This window comes from Felis catus, chromosome D1 (assembly GCF_018350175.1).
Source record: "Felis catus isolate Fca126 chromosome D1, F.catus_Fca126_mat1.0, whole genome shotgun sequence".
In the NCBI taxonomy this organism is placed as follows: Eukaryota; Metazoa; Chordata; class Mammalia; order Carnivora; family Felidae; genus Felis; species Felis catus.
The window spans coordinates 32,943,000-32,963,878 of record NC_058377.1 but is presented as its reverse complement, the minus strand read 5'-3'; the positions used below and the strand labels follow the sequence as shown (position 1 = coordinate 32,963,878).

General features: G+C 34.2%; 1 protein-coding gene across 4 annotated transcripts in view; it reads right to left on the bottom strand.

The window, feature by feature from the left end:
- The window catches only part of PGR (progesterone receptor), a 101,067-nt gene that overhangs the window by 21,114 nt on the left and 59,074 nt on the right, over positions 1 to 20,879 (bottom strand). For 2 of the 4 annotated variants that reach the window (XM_019811582.3, XM_045038577.1), the window contains exons 4-5: positions 19,884 to 19,970; positions 9,273 to 9,578 (exon numbers count right to left, since the gene is read on the bottom strand). In XM_019811582.3, the coding sequence (XP_019667141.2) occupies positions 9,273 to 9,578; positions 19,884 to 19,970 (393 nt within the window). The remainder of the gene's footprint in view (positions 1 to 9,272; positions 9,579 to 19,883; positions 19,971 to 20,879) is intronic. The other 2 variants (XM_045038575.1, XM_045038576.1) reach the window with 1 other exon arrangement.

The following is a 20,879-nucleotide window of genomic DNA, read 5'->3' as shown; positions in this document are numbered from 1 at the left end:
ATGATAAAAGTCTGAGATAAGCCAACAGGTAGGAATACAGAGCAGGGAGTACATCAGGGAAATGTTTAAAGGGTAAAATCCAAGAGATTTGGCAACTGATTGTATATAGGTAGGAGAAAGAAGGAGCCTAGTAGATATTTCAGTATTTTTACAGGAATGGTGGAGGAAAACAGCATTACTGAGACAAAATAGAGAAGAAATAGGCTAGGGACAAAATCGTAAGTTTTGATATGTTGGAGCGACTTTTGAAATGTCTAGATAGCAGTTAAACAAATGAATTAGAAATATAGAGGGGCTTTGGGTGGCTCAGTCAGTTGACCATCTGACTTCAGCTTAGGTCATGATCTTGAGGTTTGTGAGTTTGAGCAAGGCGACAGGCTCTGTGCTGACAGCTTGGAGCATGGAGCCTATTTCAGATTCTGTGTCTCCCTCTGTCTCCGCTCCTCTCTCGCTTGTGCTCTGTCTCTCTCAAAAAAAAACATTAAAACATTAAAAAAACAAACATTAAAACATTAAAAAAATTAAAAAACATTAATAATAAACAAATTTTAAAAATAAATATGGATAGATGAACTATAAGTATGAACTTGGAAATTCTTTGTTTTTGAGTATGCTGAAACAATGAGAGTAGATGAAATCTTTTATTAAAGGTACATAAAAATCAAGTGTTTTGGTGGGAACATCAACTATTTTCCACAAAGCTACTTTAATAACATCTGTTCTGCCTAAGAATTTGTTGAAATCTACTTACAAATGACCTATTTCAAAAGTAAAACCCAAACAAAACTTGATTCCTTACAGGATAAAACAAATGTATTTCCTGATTCTGTGAATCATCTCAAGGTAGGTAGAAAAGAAGGTTATCTTTTCTCCATACACTCCTGATAGTCCCATCTTCCTGTGAATAGAAGACTGCTATTCCCTTCTTTAAAATCTTAGCCTCACACAACCAAAAACAACTCTCATGCAAATTCATAATTAGGAATGCCACAGTAGACATCTGCCTCTTTTTTTCGGGGATGGTGGTGAGGCGTGTCAACTCTTTAGTATCTAACTTTCTGTCTTCCCTCCCTCTCGGTCTTCCTTTCTTCCTCTAGGTGGATAGAGTTTCCCATTGGTTGTATTTTGGTGAGAGCAAGTGTCCCCAGTGAAACTGGCTAAGGACTCTACTTCCCTGAGCTTGTGATCTGGATTTGACCCACTGAACACGTACTACCTAGACTTTGAATTAAAAAAAAAAAAGTAAAACAAAGGCAAATGTATGGTTAGGCTCTATTCTGGATGGCAGTGGTTGGATGGCAGTGGTACCCAGTGAGGGCAGAATCCAGTGGGGGCATTTGTGATGTTTGTTGTTTTTTTTGTTTTTTTTGTTTCTGCAGGGACAGCTTGGTTTCTGCCTATTTTCCAAACTTATTCCAGTTTCTATTCACTGAATTTCTGGGATCCTTCTAGGAAATTATTTTTTCTTTGTGTTCTGTTTCTGATAGCCAGAAGTGTTTGCTAAAATTAACAGAGTTGGCTTTTTTTTGCTTACATCCTGATTTATTCAGGTGCAGAAAAACTCCCTAAACAACTAACCAAGAAAAATGTGGCATGCAATTTTCATAATTCTTTATTTTCATATGACATACGTGTATCTTCAAGTTCATGTCTATATATTATTTATCTTTAAAAGCAATTATGAATCACTTTTAATACAATAGACCTATAGAAACTAAAGAAATGCATAGAAAGAGTGCTCATAAATAATATTTTATAGGCTTTATGAAAATGGGTAATTCTTTTATGAATTTAAAATCATTTCATAAGTGATTAATAAGTTTTCCTAAATTTTTTGCAAAGCAAAACTCTTTAAAGGGACACATATGTAGATCTTCCTATTGCTGGTCTATCTCCTTAAATTAGGAGTTCTGGAGAGAAGGCTCAAGTTCCAGTTTTGGCTCTACCACTTACTGAATGCCAGCTTGTTTAAGTCAGTTAATATTACTATATCTATATTTCTTCATAAGTAAAATCAAAATGATAAAGAAAGTTAGTTCACAGAGTGGCTATGACACTCAAATGGGATAATTATGCATATTTTGGAGCACTAGTAAGATGCTTATTATTATTCTACCAATGGATCCTGTAATAGAATTGCTGATGGAGAAATGGCTTTAAGAAGGCCACCAATCAGTCTGATGGGATATCTCTAATATTAAAACAATAAGATCCAGAAGGCATTTTATATATTAGTAAATATATAAAAATAACTGTATATGTATGTGTTCATACTTATTTATTAACATACATAAATTTGCTAATATATTTGTGATATATTACATATTAAGAGATATTTTATTATATATTATAAATTTAATATCTATAAATATATACTTATATATTTTATTTATATATTATGGAACCTATGTGATAACATTAAAGGGTAAATATTATTAATAGCAACAAAATTCAAAGAAAAGCAAGGTGTTCTATCTGGAATATACATTTTCCAGAACACATATTTCATATATGTATTTATTTTTCCAGACTATATATTTTATATATATGTTATTATATATATATATATAACAAATTACATATTTATATATGAAAAATGACAGTCTCATAGAAATTAGATTCAATTAGTCACATGTATTAAAACATTAACAAATTTTTCACTATCATCTTCAGGAACATATTTTTATTCTTTATTCCTTTCTTAGTTCCATAACTTTTTTAAAAAGGTGTTTAATACTACTTAAATATTTGAGTTACTATGCTGCATTTTTTTCACTCTAGGCCTTAGAGATGTTAATCTCTAATTTGAAAATTTTTACATCATAACAGTTAAATAATTTGTTCTTTTTAAAAAACAGATTCCACTTATATTTACAGGTTTATGTCTACTTTATCCTGCCCTTTATTTTGTAGAAGTTTCTTACTTTTCTTTTTGCATTCTGGGATTACTAAGAAGTAAAAATAAATTACTAAGAAGTAAAAATAAAGGACAATTTTTAGTAGATTATAATACAAAAGGCAAATCTTGCTGAAATAACTTAAAACTTTTGAAATTACCAATATTTATAGCAGAAAGTGTATTATTTCCATTTAACAGGATGAAAAAGAACTCAGAAAACAGCTTTTTAAAATAGCCACCTTTTAGAGGGCTTACCTGTGATAAATGTACACTGTTAAATTGACTTGAACATGCTTGGTACAGAAGTATAATTCCGCCCCCCCCCCCTTAACTGTAATATCATTCATTACTTTATACTGAAACAAAGAAGGGAACACTGAGATCAAATTCCCATTGATGATAATGATCAGGTAAAGTCAGTACATTTGCAGTGATGATCAAAATAAGAAACTACACATAGAGAAGTGATGGATGATTCTTAATTGTGTTTAACAAGTAGTAAAGAAAAATACCCTTTCCTTTTAAGTGACTTGACCTGATAGTTTCTGACAAAAGCCCTGTTACAAGCTGTTCAATCTTTAATGATTAAAAAAAAAACTATGTGGTAACACATGGCATGTATGATCTTCTAAATTCTCCTGTGTTACTTCCAGGGTTTTGATAAAATATATAGATTGTGCTCCTGTAAAAGCTGTCTTGCATTGAAACATTTTATCCACAACAAAGGCAGAGCATTAAATGCCTCAGCACATTCTGACACAAAGTATGAATGAACTTTGAGGAGCATAGAAAAGCTACAGCACTGTAAGTATAATCACCAACAGATATATGATTGTTTTTAATGAATAAGGACTTGATGGCTAATGATTTAAAGTAGCATAGTTCCTTTCATATCAATTCTGTAATTCAAATTTCTATAAATACCCTTTAAGCACCCCTTTGGGATGAAGCTTTATGGTTGCAATTAGGCATAGAGACTAGAAAGACTAATACTTGCAGTCTGGAGACAGAAAAAAAATGAGAACATAATTATAATTCAGAGTGATAGTAGTATGGTTGATAAAGGCAAGAATGATGTGGTAGAGCAAAGTGGCCTTTGGCTCAGTCTGGGAAGGCTCAGGGAACACTTCAAGTGGCAGATGATTAGAATCCTGAGGGCTAGTTAGAGACCAGCACGGGGGAAATGCGGGAAAAGGGAAGACTCTTCAGGTAGAGAAACGATATGTAAGAAGGCAGGATATTAAACAAAGAGCATTGTGGGAACTTTAGAGTTGCTTGAAGAGGAAGAATGAGAGATAACATTGTAAATTCAGGAGCCAAATCACAAAAGATTCTTGAATGTTAAGGCTAATAAGTTTGGACTTTGTTATGGAAAGGAAAAGGAATGATATAATTGATTATAATTGTTTTTAGAAAGATGATTCTGATGGCAGAAAAGGATTGTTTGGGGGCAGGGTGAAACTGGTAATCAGGTTAGTCAAAGAGCTACAACTGAAATCTAGGAAAAAAGGACAAGGACCTAAACTGAATCATGACAGTAGCAGTGGATGTAGCATGTATAATGAATCCTATATTTAATAAATAGAGTTGACAAAATTTGATAACTAATTGGATAGGAGGTGAAGGAGAAAAGTGAGCTCAGGATACCCAAGATTCTGTCTGAGGCACCATTTCAAGATACAGGTTTTAGGTTTATGGAGTAGAAGGTCATATTGATTTGGAAATGCATCCATGTGGAAATACATAAATAGTTGAAATAGGTGGTCCAATAGTTCATTACAGGGTCTGGGTTTATAGTATGTATTTAGGAGTCATCAGAATATAGTGTTAGTTGAAGACAAGGTTATGAATGGGCTCATCCAGTCTGTGCAGAATGAGAAACTACTGGAGTAGAAGATGGAACTCAGGAAATGCCAAGTTTATGGTGTGAATGGAAGAACAAATCCACAAAGGAAACAAAATTTGTAAAAAACATATCCACCTCAAGGGAAATGACAAATGCCAAAGTACGAGTATCAGCCAGAAATGGTTATTTCATTAGTGTCTCCAGAGGCATGCAAAACATGGTAATGGCTAAAGTATTCATTAGATTTGATTAAAAAAAATTTTGTTGACATCAACAATATTAATTTCAGTGGAATAGGATGTTAGAAAAATCATTTTTTGAAAGGCTTTATAACAGTATTCTCAAACCTTGACTTTACTCATAGGCTAATCTCATTTCTTTCCCACCACTTGTGGGGGTGGGGAGTAAGTTGATTTATTTATCTTAATTGAGATGAAAGAAAAAATCCTTTGTCACATATGCAATGGCTGTCCCTGACTCAAAGATGCTTTGGCATGCTTCAAGGCAGAAAACAAGGCAAAGACTGTTGCAGTTTTCTGATACTGTTAATTGCAAGTAGTCTGGCCAACTGAGATTAAGGAGCAAGATATGTTTTCAAAAATGCAATATTTAAAAATGTTAAAGCATTAGCCGTAATAGATTTTTTCACAAAATAAACAGAAAAATCAGGACAAAATTTCTAAAAAGCCAATATTTTCCCCAAACCCCTCTGTCACATAAAGTCTGCTACAATGTATTGATATATAGGATAAAGAATATTTCAAGGTGAACCTGAATTGGGAATGAGGATTTATTAATTTAATTTCCAAAGCCTACCCTGACTTTCAAGACCCTCCTTGATCAAATCATAACTATGACTCTAAATTTCCTTCTACTACTCTCTCCAACGTAAATTTATTGTCAGTGGCTTCCATCCAGGATGGCTGTCACAGCAACAGGCACAGTAAACAGGGGGCTCTCTTTGAGTGGCCAGCTAAAATGCTCAGGTACTGGAAGTGCCCATGTGCTGGTGTTGAGGGTTATTCCCTGCTATCCCCAAGGCAGGAGTGACTTAGGAGTGGCATTGGTCCCTGCTGGGCTGTTTGCACAGTATATAAGGGCAGCAGCTCCTTTTGAGGAATGCCTGCTGAAGTGGAAGAGATGAAGTGGGTCTGCATGGAAACGTGACTTGGGGTGCATGGTGCTGGCAAGATAGCAGGTGTTCCTGCTGATATCCACAAGTGTCCAGCTAGGTTGGGGAGGGGAAGAGAAATGATGTCTGCCAACACTTCTGTTCCTGAGGAAATTTCCTATTGATGCATGTCCCTCCAGCCCATGTTCTAAGATTAGTCAATAACTCTCTATGTATATTCCAGGCACTATTCAAACTGTGCTATATGTTGTGTTGAGTCAGTAGGGTTACTTATTATGCTAGCTCTTTAAGTAGAGGAGGTCTCAGTTTCCTATGGTCCTTTGGTCTCCCTGAAGCTAAGTCCACTGATTTTCAATGTACCCAGAGTTAGGCCCTCCAGATTTTCAAAGCTTGCCAAGTTAAGCTCCGTTGGTTTTCAAAGTCAGATGTTAGGAGGACTTGTCTTCCCAGGGCACATCCCCAGTGCTGCAGGTGCCTGGTGTAGGGTCTGGTCCTGTTGCTTCACCATGCTACGGTGTCCCTTCCATTTGTGGTTAGTCTTACGGGGCTTTGGTTCCCAACCATGTCCCTGCCCCTTTTCTTCTTTCCAATGTGGTCTCCTCTCCATGATTAAGTGGAAGGTTTGTTCTGCCAATATTCACATCATTTTCAGAGTTAGTTTCACAGATACAGCTGTTATTTCGGCATGTCTCTGGGATGAGGTGAGCTCAAGATTCTCCTATTCTTCTATCCTCCTGACCTCTGTCTTGTTCATTTTTCTAAAATTTGCAAATATTGTGTTGCTTCAAGTTCCAAATAAGAAAATATTACCTACTGATGTTACGGCTAAATGTCAATGTAAAATCATTCACATAACTGATACAATATGTCAGATGTAATATATCTTAAGAGATATTTTAAATGTGTTATCATGAAGCTAAAGCATCTTGCAAGTCTCCATTACACAGGAGCAATGATATCTCTGAAATATGAGTGAGATGTTGGATAGGATGCAATTACCTTAATGGGTCCAAGATAATAGAAGAACACAAATAAAGAAAAAATGAGGAAGTCCTGACCAGGCAACAAGCATTCTCTCAGGGACCTGTAGATATACACCATGGAGCCCTTAGGCATACTGTTACTTTAGTTGTTGTTGTTGTTGTTGTTGTTTTACATTTGATCTTAATCTGACTTCCAAAATACTCTTTCCTGTTGTGAAAGAATCACCTGATCTGCCAACATGTTTTACTAGCAGCATCATTCTTGCACTATAAATAAGTAAACTGACATCCTGACTTATTAACAGGCCTCATTTAACCAAGTACCATGTGAGTGAATGGATAAAATAAGTTTCTCTCATGAAAAACTGATCACCAAATGCTAGGATATGTTGCATCCAAATGTGTTCACACTATGAGCTCAGACTTTTGGCTTTTCTTTCTAACACTACTGTTTAATTGTTACATCATGCATACAGCATGCTATAGACACTTACTGAGTGAATCAAGTGAATAAAAACTATTCTGGCTAAAAGTCAGCTGAAAGGTTTTGAGTAGCTAATGATACCAGATTACTTTATATACATGAGTCCTTTCAAAAAGATCAATATATATGGTTCACTGACCATTTTCATCATTCATACACTATGTAGACCATGCAAATATAGTTTAAAAGAGCACAGGCCACACAATCATTTGCTAATCGAAATTATCAAAATAGATTATCAAATAAGCTTCCCTTATTGTTACAGGTAATAGAAACAGTACCTGTAATACTGGTAGATGCCATCATTCTTTTTTACTTACACACAAATTACATTTTGGAATTATTAAAAAAGTTGCCACTAAATTCAGTGTAAAAATTTTCTCTCACTGTTTTTGGAAATGTGAGGATGAAATAGCTTCACAGAGAAGTGTTTCAACTTAAAATGTACACTAGCTTTTACCCAAAGTGAATAAATTGTATTTTAAGCTATAACTGGTTATTTTCTAAATTTGCCAACTGATAGTAGAATGTTTTTAAATAGTAAAGAACCTCCAAAATGCAAAAAATATAAACTGTATCAATCAAAATCAAAGAAATCGCTTTTCCAAATAATATAAAAACTAAGAAAAGTTAAACACATATTACTCATATTTTTAAACAGAAGAAGTTCAATGCTATTGCAATAATTTAATAGAGATCTATCAAATTTGATAACCACTTTACAGCAAGTTTTAAAAATTCAGAAGTTTTCTAACAGAAAAAAATTACCTGTCCAAGACTTTCAGTAACAATGGACCTGGTGATTTGGAATTTTCTATAAAATTACTTTATCTCCATTAGAATAGTGAATTTTATTAATTTTTATCAAAGTGTATTTTTTAAAAGATTCAACTAACAGGAACCTATTTTTCTTTCTGTTTCACATAACCTTGAATTTTCAGTAACAAGTATTTCAAACATTTCAGGTAAAATAATAACAAATATATTAAGGCAAATTGAGAAAAAAAATCTTTAAAAAAGGCTGTTGAATTTACTTGTAGACCAAAAGCATATGTTCAATTCTTGATTAGATACTGGTAAAATAAACTGGTCTAAAAAAGCATAAGGATATTTTTGGTGTGAAGAGATTGTAATTTAAAAAACTGCTTTATTTTTACTTATGGGATTAATGCTTCCACAAGTAATGGCTACCCATGTGTTCTCCTGGCTCTGCAGTCTCAGATTTAGCCAAGTGAAAAATGCATCCTTGTAATTCTTTCAACCTCTAGGCTCCTATGGAGCTGTGCTAAGGAAGCAAACTAGTTATTAAATAAAGTGACTTAAATCCCTTCATGATGGTACAACCCAAATTCTGTTATCTGCTTTGTCTGAGTATAAATTAGAGAAAATAGTGACTGGAAGAAATTCATTTCTCTATGTCCAAATTATTTACATATGTTTATCAATTATGTTTCTTAATTAACTTTAAGCACCCCACTGTACTCTGAATACTATTTTGACATATTATATGAATAGAAACATACAGTTTTATTTTCAACCATTTGAAGTTTGTTAAATTTGGTTAAATTAGCACTTAGAATGGAAGACACACTTTTACACACAATTTGTCTTTCTCTGAATTACTATAACATCTGTGCTTTAACATACAAACTTATGCTCTTCCTTAATTGTTTCAATCATGTAATTCTTGAATCATCAAGACTCAAAGTATAATCTATGACTATTGCATTTCCATAGCACACAGTAGGGTCCTAGACAAGCAACATATTATTTAGGATCCTAGATAAGTATTTCACACTGCTGAAATGCATACTATAACATGCTGTTTAGACAATACTTAATTTACTGAACAGGCCTTAACAGTTTTCCTAGTACAACAAATATGGTAAAATTTCCATTTCATGCTATTATATACAAATTATTATTACCTGGCAATGATTTAGACCACTTGACTACTGAAAGAAGTTGTCTCTCGCCTAGTTGATTAAGACTTGTCAGCAAAGAACTGGAGGTATCAGGTTTGGTGTTGTCATGTCCTGCATAGATCACATCTGGTTCAATGCTCATTAGCAGGTTAATCAATGGGGGGATCAACTGTATGTCTTGATTTGGTGAAAAAGCGATTCTCTGGCTTAGGGCTTGGCTTTCATTTGGAATGCCCACAGGCTGTGGGAGAGCAACGGCATCCAATGCTCTCATAACTCTGACTTTATTGAACTTTTTAAACTTTCGACCTACACAAAAGAAAAAAAGAAAAGATCATATAAATACATCCAAATCTTTCAGCAGACTGTTATTTTTCTTAACAGAAATTAGAATTATAATTCTATAATTAGAATTATAGTTTAGGAGGTTTTAGCATCAATCTAATAAGATGAAATTGAATAAATAAAATGTTAGGTCTCAGATTTGGATTAAAGAATTAATTACACCAGGGGCACCTGGGTGGCTCAGTCAAGCATCCGACCCCTCGTTTTGGATCAGGTCATGATCTCATGGTTTGTGGATTTGAGCCCTGTGTTGGGTGTGTGTTGATGGCATGAGGCCTGCTTGGGACTCTCTCTTCCTCTCTCTCTGCCCCTAATCCACTTGCATGCTCTCTTTCTCACACACCCTCAAAATAAATAAACTTAAAAAAAATAATTACACCGCCATTTGGCAGGTTGGTGTGGTGTGAAATATTTACACCAGTATCCAATGGAGGATTATGAAGTTTTGCAGCAACATGAAAAGACAAATGGCTTTTAGTAAAGACTAAGCTCATTATTGGTAAATATTCTGACAGGATTGCCTTCCAAAAGCTAATGCTACAGCCTACATTACTTAAAACATAATTTTCAGTAAATACCGAATCTTGTTTTGGGTTTCATTCCTTTAGGAATGTGTTGAGAGTAATATAAGATGATGGATGGGTTAGGAGGATCCTGGACTCACTTTGTCCTCCAGATATACCAAGATAACAGCTATATTTATTCAACTAACTCTGAAAATGATCTGAAGACTGGCAGAACAGAACTTCCACAGTTGTTCATGGAGAGGAGGGCACATTGAAAAGTGTAGGAGGGGGGCGCCTGGGTGGCTCAGTCGGTTAAGCGTCCGACTTCGGCTCAGGTCATGATCTCCTGGTCCGTGAGTTCAAGCCCCGCATCGGGATCTGTGCTGACAGCTCAGAGCCTGGAGCCTGCTTCAGATTCTGTGTTTCCCTCTCTCTCTGACCCTCCCCCATTCATGCTCTGTCTCTCTCTATATCAAAAATAAACATTAAAAAAAATTAAAAAAAAAGAAAAGTGTAGGAGGAGTGGAAACACAGCTGGGAACTAAATATTTTGTGGTATTGACACAAATGGGAGGGACATCACAAGCATGGAAAAGCAAGAGGATCTGACCCCACACTAGGCAGCACCTGCATTGGGCACCTGTGCCAGGAAGATGAGTCCATATAACATTGGGCTTTCAATATCAGCATGGTTTAACATGAAAAGCTTTAAAAATCAGTGGGCTTAAAGCCCATCCTTGTGGGAACTAGTGCAAATATTCTCCATCTACCTTGCTAAAACTGTGTACTCAACTGCTGAGTTTCCCTGTAGAGACTCACTCCACCTAACCCCACCTGCCTCAGTAGGCATCCATCAATCCATCTGGCTCTGGGAAGCAGAAGGAAGATAACTTCATATACCAGCATGTCCACAGTCCTAGCAGCCCAGCCTCTTGGCTACCTGCACAGGAAACAAGCCTTACCCCTTATATACCTGAAACTGTGTCAGAGTGGCTAATTGTAGACATTTGGTCTGACTGCTGGCCCCATCCACTAATAAGCCCATTATGACCTCAGACAAGACCATCAAAGATTGAAGACCGAACCCTGTCCAGTGTGCCCACAGCAGGTCATTGCAGCTGGTTGGGCTGAAAGTAACTGCAAATCATCCACAACAGTAGGGTATACACAGCTCTTACAGGGGCATCCCTGGAGCACTTGGTTTTGGTGACCAGGATGGTTTATACTATAGGGTACCACAGGACCTCTTCTTCACAAGGCCATTACTTAATACCAGAAAACATACATGACCTACCTAATACACATAAACAAACACAGAGAGGCAAAATTACGAGATAGAGAAATATCTTCCAAATGAAGGAACAAGACAAAAGCACAGCAAAACATCTAAATGAAATGAAAATAACAAATATGTCTGATAAATAATTCAATTATTGGCCACAAACATACTCACTGGACTTGAGAAGAGTGTAGATGATTTGTTAGATCTTCAACAAAGAGATGGAAAATACAAAAAGAAACAGTCATAAATAAAGAATTCATAACTGAAATAAAAAACACACTAGAGGAAATCAACAACAGATTGGAGGATGGAGAATAACACATCAGAGATCTGGAAGACAGTGTAATGGAAAGCAACCAGGCTTAACAAGAAAGGGAAAAAGGAATAAAAAATGAGAAGAGGTTAAGGAAACTCAGTGGCATTATCAAGAGTGATAATATTTGCATTATAATAATCACTAAAGGAAATGAGAAAATAAAAAGGGCAGAAAAGTTACTTCAATAAATAATAGCTGAAAATCACCTTAATCTGAGCAAAAAAATACATCCAAGTCCAGGAAAACAGAGATCCCCTAACAAGATGAACCTAAAGAAGTCCACACCAAGATAGGTAATTATAATGGTAAAAAATTAATGGTAAAGCAAAATTTTAAAAGCAGAAACAGAAAACAGTTACATGTGAGGGAAACTCCATTAGGCTATAAGTTGATTTTCAAATAGAAACTTTGCAAGACAGAAGGGAATGACGTGATGTATTCAAAGTAGTGAAAGAAAAAGACCTACTATCAAGAATATTCTGCTGGTAGATTATAATTCAGAATTGAAGGAGAGATAAAGTGTTTCACAGACAAACATAAGTCAAAGGAGTTCATCACACAAAACTAACCTTATAAGAAATGCTGAAGGAAATTTTTTGAGTGGAAAGAAAAGGTCAGAGCTATAAGAAAATTATGAAAGAAAAAATTCACAGGTATAAGCAAACATACAGTAAAGGTTATTAATCACTTATAAAACCAATATGAAGACTAAAATACAAAAGTAGCAAAATAACATATCTATAATAGTCAAGGGATACACAAAAATATGTAATATATGGCATCATATACATAAAACATGGATGAGGAAGTATAATTTAGTGCTTGTAGAATGTGTTCAAATTTAAGTGACCATCAACTTAATATAGACTGCTCTAATGTTATATCTGAAACCAATGGTAACCTTACAAATTAAAAAAAAAAAACTATCACAGATATACACCAAAAAGAAAGAAATCCAAGCATTACACTAAAGACAGACATCAAATCATAAGGTAAGAAGAAAGGAACAGAAAAGAAATGTAAAAAAACCCTGAAAACAATGAACAAAATGGCAAAAATTACATACCTATCAATAAGTATAAATGGACTAAATGCTCCAATCAAAATACACAGGGTGAATGAATGGATAAAAAAAAAAAAACAACACCCAACTCTATTCTGCCTAGAAGAGACTCACATCAGACCTAAAGACACATACCAACTAAACATAAAAGGGAAAAACATGTATCATGCAAAAGGAGTCGGATAAAAAAGGGAAGCAATATTTATATCAGACAAAATAGACTTCAAAACAAAAAGAAGGACACTACATTTCAATAAAGGAATCCATTCAGTGAGAAGATACAAAAACTGTAAATATCTATTCACCCAACATAGAAGCACCTAAATATATAAAGCAAATATTAGCAGACTCGAAGAGATTAACAGCAATACAATAACATTAGGGGACATAGTATCCCATTTACATCAATGGATAGATCATTCAGGCATAAAATTAACACAGAAATAGTGATTCTGAATGACACACAGCCCAGATGGACCTAATAGATACACACAGAACAGTCCACCCAAACACAGCAGAATACACATACGTTTCACATACACATGGAATATTCTCCATAAGAGATCACATGTTAGACCACAAAACAATTCTCAATAAATTTGAAAAGACTGAAATATCAAGTGTCTTTTATGACCACAATAATATAGAACTAGAAATCAGTAACAAGATAAAACTGGAAAGAACACAAACACATGGAGGCTAAACAATTTATAGGGCAACCAAAAAAATCACAGAGGAAATAAAAACAATACATGGAGAGAAATGAAAATGAAAACAGAATGACCCAAAATCTTTGGGATGCATGTAAAGCAGTTCTAAGAGGAAAGTTTATAGCAATACAGGCTTACCTCAAGAAACAAGAAAAATTACAAGTAAACAACACAACCTTACAATTGAAGGAACTAGAAAAAGAAAAACAAACAGATCCCTATGCTAGTAGAAGGAAAGAAATAATAAAGATTGTAGCAGAATAAAAAAAAATCAGACTAAAAAACAAAACAAACAAGAGTAAAGATCAATGAAACTAAGAGCTTATTTTTAGAAAAGTAAACAAAATTTATAAAACTTTATCCAGAATCATCAAGGAAAAAGAGAGAGGATTTAAATAAATAGAAGCAGAAATAAAAGAGGAGAAGTAACAATTGACACCAGGGAAATACAACAGAGTATAAGACTGCTACAAAAAATTATATGCTAACAAATTGTACAACCTAGTAGAAATCGATAAATATCTGGAAACATAAACAATCTCCCAAACCGAATCAGGAAGAAAAGGAAAGTAGAACAGACATTACTAGCAATGAAACTGAATAAGTGATCTAAAAAGCTCCTAACAAACAAAAGTCCAGGACCAGATGGCCAATGAATTCTATGAAACATTTAAAGAAAATTGAATACCTATTATTTTCAAATTATTCCAAAAAATTAAAGAGGGATAAAAACTTACAAATTCAATGAGGCCAGCATTAACCTGATACTAAAACCAAAAGAGGTACTACAAGGAAAGAATACTAAGGGCTATGAACATAGATGCAAAAATTCTCAACAAAATATTAGCAAGCAGAATTCAAGGATACATTAAAAATTATTCACCACAATCAAGTGAGATTTATTCCAGGGATACAATGGTGGTTCAATATTCACAAATCAATCAAAATGATAACTTCAAATAACCAAGTATAAAAACTATATAATGACCTCAGTGTGTACAGGAAAAGCATCTGACAAAATATATAGCATATATTCATGTTAAAAACTTTCAAAAAAGTGGATTTAGAAGGAATTTACTTCAATATAATAAAGGTCATATATGAAAAACCCACAGCTAACATCATACCCATGAAAAACACAGAACATTTCCTCTATGATCAGGATCAAGACGAGGATGTCCTGTCTCATCAGTGTTATTCAACATAGTACTGGAAATCCTAGCAACAGCAATCAGACAAGAAAAAGAAGCAAAAGGCATCTAAATGGGTAAGGAAGAAGTAAGACTGTCACAAATTTAGATGACATGATACTATTTATAGGAAACCCTCAGGATTCCACTAAAAACTATTAGAAGTAATAAATTAATTCAGTAAAGTTTTAGAATTCATAATTAACATACAGGAATCTGTTACATTTTTATATACTGGTAATGAAGTAGCAGGAAGAGAAATGTAGAAAACAATTCCATTTACAATCATATCAAAAAGAATAAAATACCTAGGAAAAAATTTAATGAAACAGATGAAAGACCTGAACTCTGAAATTATACAGCATTGTTCAAAGAAAATGATGACAAAAACAAATAGAAACATAATGCTTATGGATTTGAAGAATTAATATTGTTAAAATGTCCAAACAACCTAAAACAACTTACAGATTTGATGCAATCTCTACCAAAATAGCAATAGTATTTTTCACAGAACTAGAAAAAATAATCTTATAATTTGTATGGAAACACAAAATGCCCTGAATAGTCAAAGAAATGTTGACAAAGAACAAAGCTAGAGATATATAAATTCCAGATTTCAGGATATACTACAAAGCTAGCCTAATGAAAATATTATGGTACTGGCACATAAATAAACTACACTCATCAATGAAACACAGTAGAGTACAGAAATAAAGCCACACCTATAGTCAATTAATCTACCATATAGGAGGTAAAAATATACAATGGGGAAAATACAGTCTCTTCAATAAACAGTGCTGGGAAAACTGGACAGCTACATGCAGAGGAACTGGACCACTTATACCATATACAAAAATAAACTCAAAATGGATTAAAGACCTAAATGTGAGACATGAAACCACAAAATTGCTATAAGAAAATATAGACAGTAATCTTATTTAATAAATACAATTTATTGTTTTTCTTTCTAATTCCAAAGTAATATGTGGCTTTCACAGACATTTTAGAGAATCCCAAAGAATTTCTAAAGTAAAATTTTATTTCTTTATTATTATTTTTAAAAATTTAAATCCAAGTTAGTTAACATAGTGTAATAATGGTTTCAGGAGTAGAATTTAGTGATTCATCACTTTATATGTATCACCCAGTGCTCATCCCAGCAAGTGCCTTCTTTAATGTCCATCACCCATTTAGCCCATCCCCCCACTTCAAGCCCCTCCAGCAGCCCTCAGTTTGTTCTTTGTATTTGGAAGTCTTTTATGATTTGCCTCCCTCTGTTTTTATATTATTTTTCCTTTCCTACACCAATGTTCCTCTGTTTTATTTCTTGAATTCCATATATGAGTGAAATCATGATGTCTTTCTCTGACTTATTTCCCTTAACATAATACATTCTAGTTCCATCCATGCAGTTACAAATGGCAAGATGTCATTCCTTTTGATCACGAAGTAATATTCCATTGTATATATTTTCCACATCTTCTTGATCCATTCAACAGTCAATGGACATTTGGGCTCTTTCCATAATTTGGCTATTGTTGATAGTGCTGCTGTAAACATTGGGGTGCACATTCCCCTTTCAATCAGCACTTTTGCATCCTTTGTATAAATACCTAGTAGTGCACATGGTGGGTCATATGGTAGCTGTATTTTCAGTTTTTTGATGAACCTCCATACTGTTTCCCAGAGTGGCTGCACCAGTTTGCATTCCAAAATCAGTGTAAGAGGGTTCCCCCTTCACATCCTTGCCAACACCTGTTGTTTCTTGTGTTGTTAATTTTAGCCATTCTGACAAGTGTGAGGTGGTATCTCATCATGGTTTTGATTTGTATTGCCCTGCTGATGAGTGATGTTGACTATCTTTTCATGTGTCTATTAGCCATATGGATGTCTCCTTTGGAAAAATGTCTATGTTCATGTCTTCTGCCCATTACTTCATTGGATTATTTGTTTTTTGGGTGTTGAGTTTGATAAGTTCTTCATAGATTTTGGATACTAACCCTTTACCAGATATGTCATTTGCAAATATCTTCTCCCATTACATAGGCTGCCTTTTAGTTTTACTGATTGTTTCCTTTGCTGTGCAGAAGATTTTTATCTTGATGTGGTCCCAATAGTTCATTTTTGCTTTTGTTTCCCTTGCCTCCAGAGCCATGTCTAGTAAGAAGTTGCTGCGGCCGAGGTCAAAGAGGTTGCTGCCTCTTTCCTCCTCCAGGATTTTGATTGTTTCCTGTCTTACAGTTTGGTCTTTCAGCCATTTTGAATTTATTTTTATGTATGGTGTAAGAAAGTGGTCCAGTTTCATTCTTCTGCATGTCACCCTCCAGTTTTCTCAACACCATTTGCCTCAAGAAACTGTCTTTTTTCCACTGTATGTTCTTTCCTGCTTCATGAATATTAGTTGGTCATACATTTGTGGGTCCAGTTGTGGGTTCTCTATTTTGTTCCATTGATCTATGTGTCTGGTTTTGTGCCAGTACCATATTGTTTTGATGATTACAGCTTTGTAATACAGTTTGAAGTCTGGAATTGTGATGCCTCCAGCTTTGCTTTTTTTTTTTTTTCAACATTACTTTGGCTATACAGGGTCCTCTGTTGTTCCATACACATTTTAGGATTGTTTGTTCTAGCTCTGTGAAGAATGCTGGTGTTATTTTGATAGGGATTGCATTGAATGTGTAGATTGCTTTGGGTAGTATTGACATTTTAACAATATTTGTTCTTCCCAACCATAAGCATGGAATGTTTTTCCATTTATTTGTGTCTTCTTCAATTTCTTTCATAAGCTTTCTATAGTGTTCCATGTACAGATCTTTTACCTCTTTGGTTAGGTTTATTCCTAGGTATCTTATGGATTTTGGTGAAATTGTAAATGGGATCAATGAATTGATTTCTTTTGGCTGCCTCATTATTGGTGCCGAGAAATGCAACCTACTTCTGTACTTTGATTTTATACCCTGCACCTTTGCTGAATTCATGAATCAGTTCTAGCAGTTTGTGTGTGTGTGTGTGTGTGGGTGTGTGGAGTCTTTTGGGTTTTCCACACAAAGTATCACATGTTGTCTGTGAAGAGTAATGTTTGACTTATTCCCTGCCTATTTGTATGCCTTTTATTTCTTTTTTTTTGTCTTATTGCTAAGGCTAGGACTTCCAAGTACTATGTTGAACAATACTGTTGAGAGTGGACATCCCTCTCGTGTCCCTGACCTTAGGGGAAAAGCTCTCAGTTTTCTCCCATTGAGGTTGATTAGCTGTGGGCCTTTCATATATGGCCTTTATGATGTTGAGGTATGTTCCTTCTATCCCTACTTTTTGAGGGTTTTTATCAAGAAAGAATGCTGTGTTTTTAGACAGTAATCACTTGGTCATCAGCCTTAGCATCATATTTAGATATATCCCTTAAAGCAATGGAAAAAAATGAAATTAAACTATTGGGACTACATTAAAATAAAAAAGCTTTTGCACAGTGAAGGAAACTCAACAAACCAAAAAGGCAACCTACTGAGTGGTAGAAGATATTAGAAAATGATATAATCTAGTAAAGGGTTAATATCTAAAAAAAAAAAAAGACCATATACAACTCAGCAAAAGAAATAAACAATCTGATTTAAAAATGGGCAGAGAATCTGAACAGGGAGTTTTTCAAAGATATACAAATGGCCAACAGAATCATGAAAAGGTGCTCAACATCACTAATCATCAGGGAAAAGCAAATCAAAACCACAAGAAAATGTAATATTACACCTTACACCAGAATAGCTAGAATAAAAAAGACAAGAAGTAAGTGTTAGTGAGGATGTGGAGAAAAGGAAACCCTCATGCATTGTTGGTAGAAATGTAAACTGGTGCAACCATTATGGAAAACAGTATGGAGGGTACTCAAACAATTAGAAACACCATATGATCCAGTAATTCCACTATTGGATATTTACCCAAAGGAAATGAAAACACTAATTTGGAAAGATATATGCACCCCTATGTATATTGAAGCATTATTAATGATAGCCAAGATATGGAAACAAACCAAGTATCCAGTGATAAATGAATGGATAAAGAAGATGTGTGACACACCACACACACACACACACACACACACACACACACACACACACACACAATGGAATAGTACTCAGCCATAAGAAATAATGAGATTTTGCTATTTATGACAACATGGATGGACCTAAAGGATTTGTGCTAAGTGAAAGACTTGTATGATTTCACTTATATGTGAAATCTAACAACAAAAAATAATGAATAAACAAACAAAAAGCAGAAAAAGACCCATAAAAATACACAAACGAAATTGATGGTTTCCAGAGGGAAGGTGGATGGGGGGATGGGAAAAATGGAAGGAGGAGAGTGGGAAACACAGGGTTGTACTTTTGGAATGAATATTTCACCAGGATAAAAGTTATAGCATATTTATCGTAATCAGTAGTATTGTAACAACACTGTTTGGTGATAGATGTAGCTACACTTGTGAACATAGTATAACATAATGTGGAATCACTATGTTGTACACCTGAAACTAATGTAACATTGTGTGTCCACTATACTTCAATTAAAAAAAAAAGAATGCAAGAGGTGGGTTGGTGCATGGGCTACATAGGTAGGTATAAACATCCAGTTAGAAGATAATTAAGTCACACACATTAAAAGTACAGAATAGGGTATTTCGTAAATAATATTGTAATAACTTTCTATGGTGAGAGATGGTGACTACACTTATTGTTATGAGAAGTAAGTAGTGTATAGAATTGTTGAATCACTATGATGCACACCTGAAACTAATATAACATACACAGCTATACTTCAAAAACAAAAATGAAAAAAAAAAATCTATAGAACTTCATATAATTGTACCTCTAGCTTTTCGTTGAGAAAATAATGGCAAAAAGTAATCAGAATTAAATAACAACATAGAATGCCTTTGTATTAATTACAAAACTATTTATGTACTTTGAAAAATAATAGCATCTGCAGGTTTGGGTAACCTAAATAGACAATAGTGGTATAGGTACAGTAACGACCTTCCACTGTACTATTTTTCCCAACTACTGTGTCTATCTTTAGGAGATGATATGTATGGGAGCTTTCATTGTTTTCCTGGAGGGAGAGAAGACCTGGGATCAGATACTAGGGAGTAGACATGGGAACATAAGAAAAGACAGAAAGAATGACTTAATAGGATCTCTTACTCACCCTGATGAATTTTATTCTGAGGGATGGAATGTGCAAAAGTTTCACAGCTGCACTGTATGTAATAGCCTTCAAAGTGGATACAAATGTCTATCAAAATGAGAATAGGTTAATGATAGTCATAGGATGTAATAATATAGTTCAGTAAAAATGAATAAACCAGAATAATACACATCAGAATAAAGAACTTCACTAATGTTAGGCAAATAATTCAAGTTACAGAAATATATATGCCATATGATATTATTTCTATAAAGTGGGGGAGAAAACCTTCAAAACTAAGGAATATAATGTTGATGGAAATATATATTCAGAAAACTTATAAAATGATACAAGGGAATGATAAATTCAATATTCAAGATAGAGGTTTCCTGGGAAAATGATAGCTTACATGTAGCCTAGTAGTAAAAATTCTGAACTGTTTTACAAAAAATTGTAGGGAGTTGAGAGGGCAGAGAAAAAGGTTCTGAACTTATTTAGTATGCATTATTTAAAAAGGTTGGTAAAATGTTATAGGCATACTTATTAATTTTGATACAATTAAAGGGGAATATAGATTTAATTATGACTCATCAGAAGGAGCATGTAAGCACTAGCAAAATGGAAAAACACATTGAAATTAACAATGGATGACTGAGGATTGAATGGGGAAAAGAAAATGAAGGAAAAATTGACCAACCCAGAAAATTAAGAAAAGGAATATTTAACAAATATACTTAAGTAAACACATAAAATGTATTGGAAGAAATAAAAGCTTATATACTGATTATCCTAACAAATGTCAGTGTCAAAGAAAGGCTGGGTTAAAAAATATCTATTTGTAGTTTACAAGAAAAATAATAAAAACAGGAAAATAAGTTGAAAATTAAAAGATGAAAAGAAGTGAACAAGGCAAATACAATATGTGAAAAGCAGAGGAAGCAATATTAGTAACACATAAAAACAGAATTAAAGTCCAAAGACATTAAAATGAGACAAAGTGAGGATATTAAGGATAAA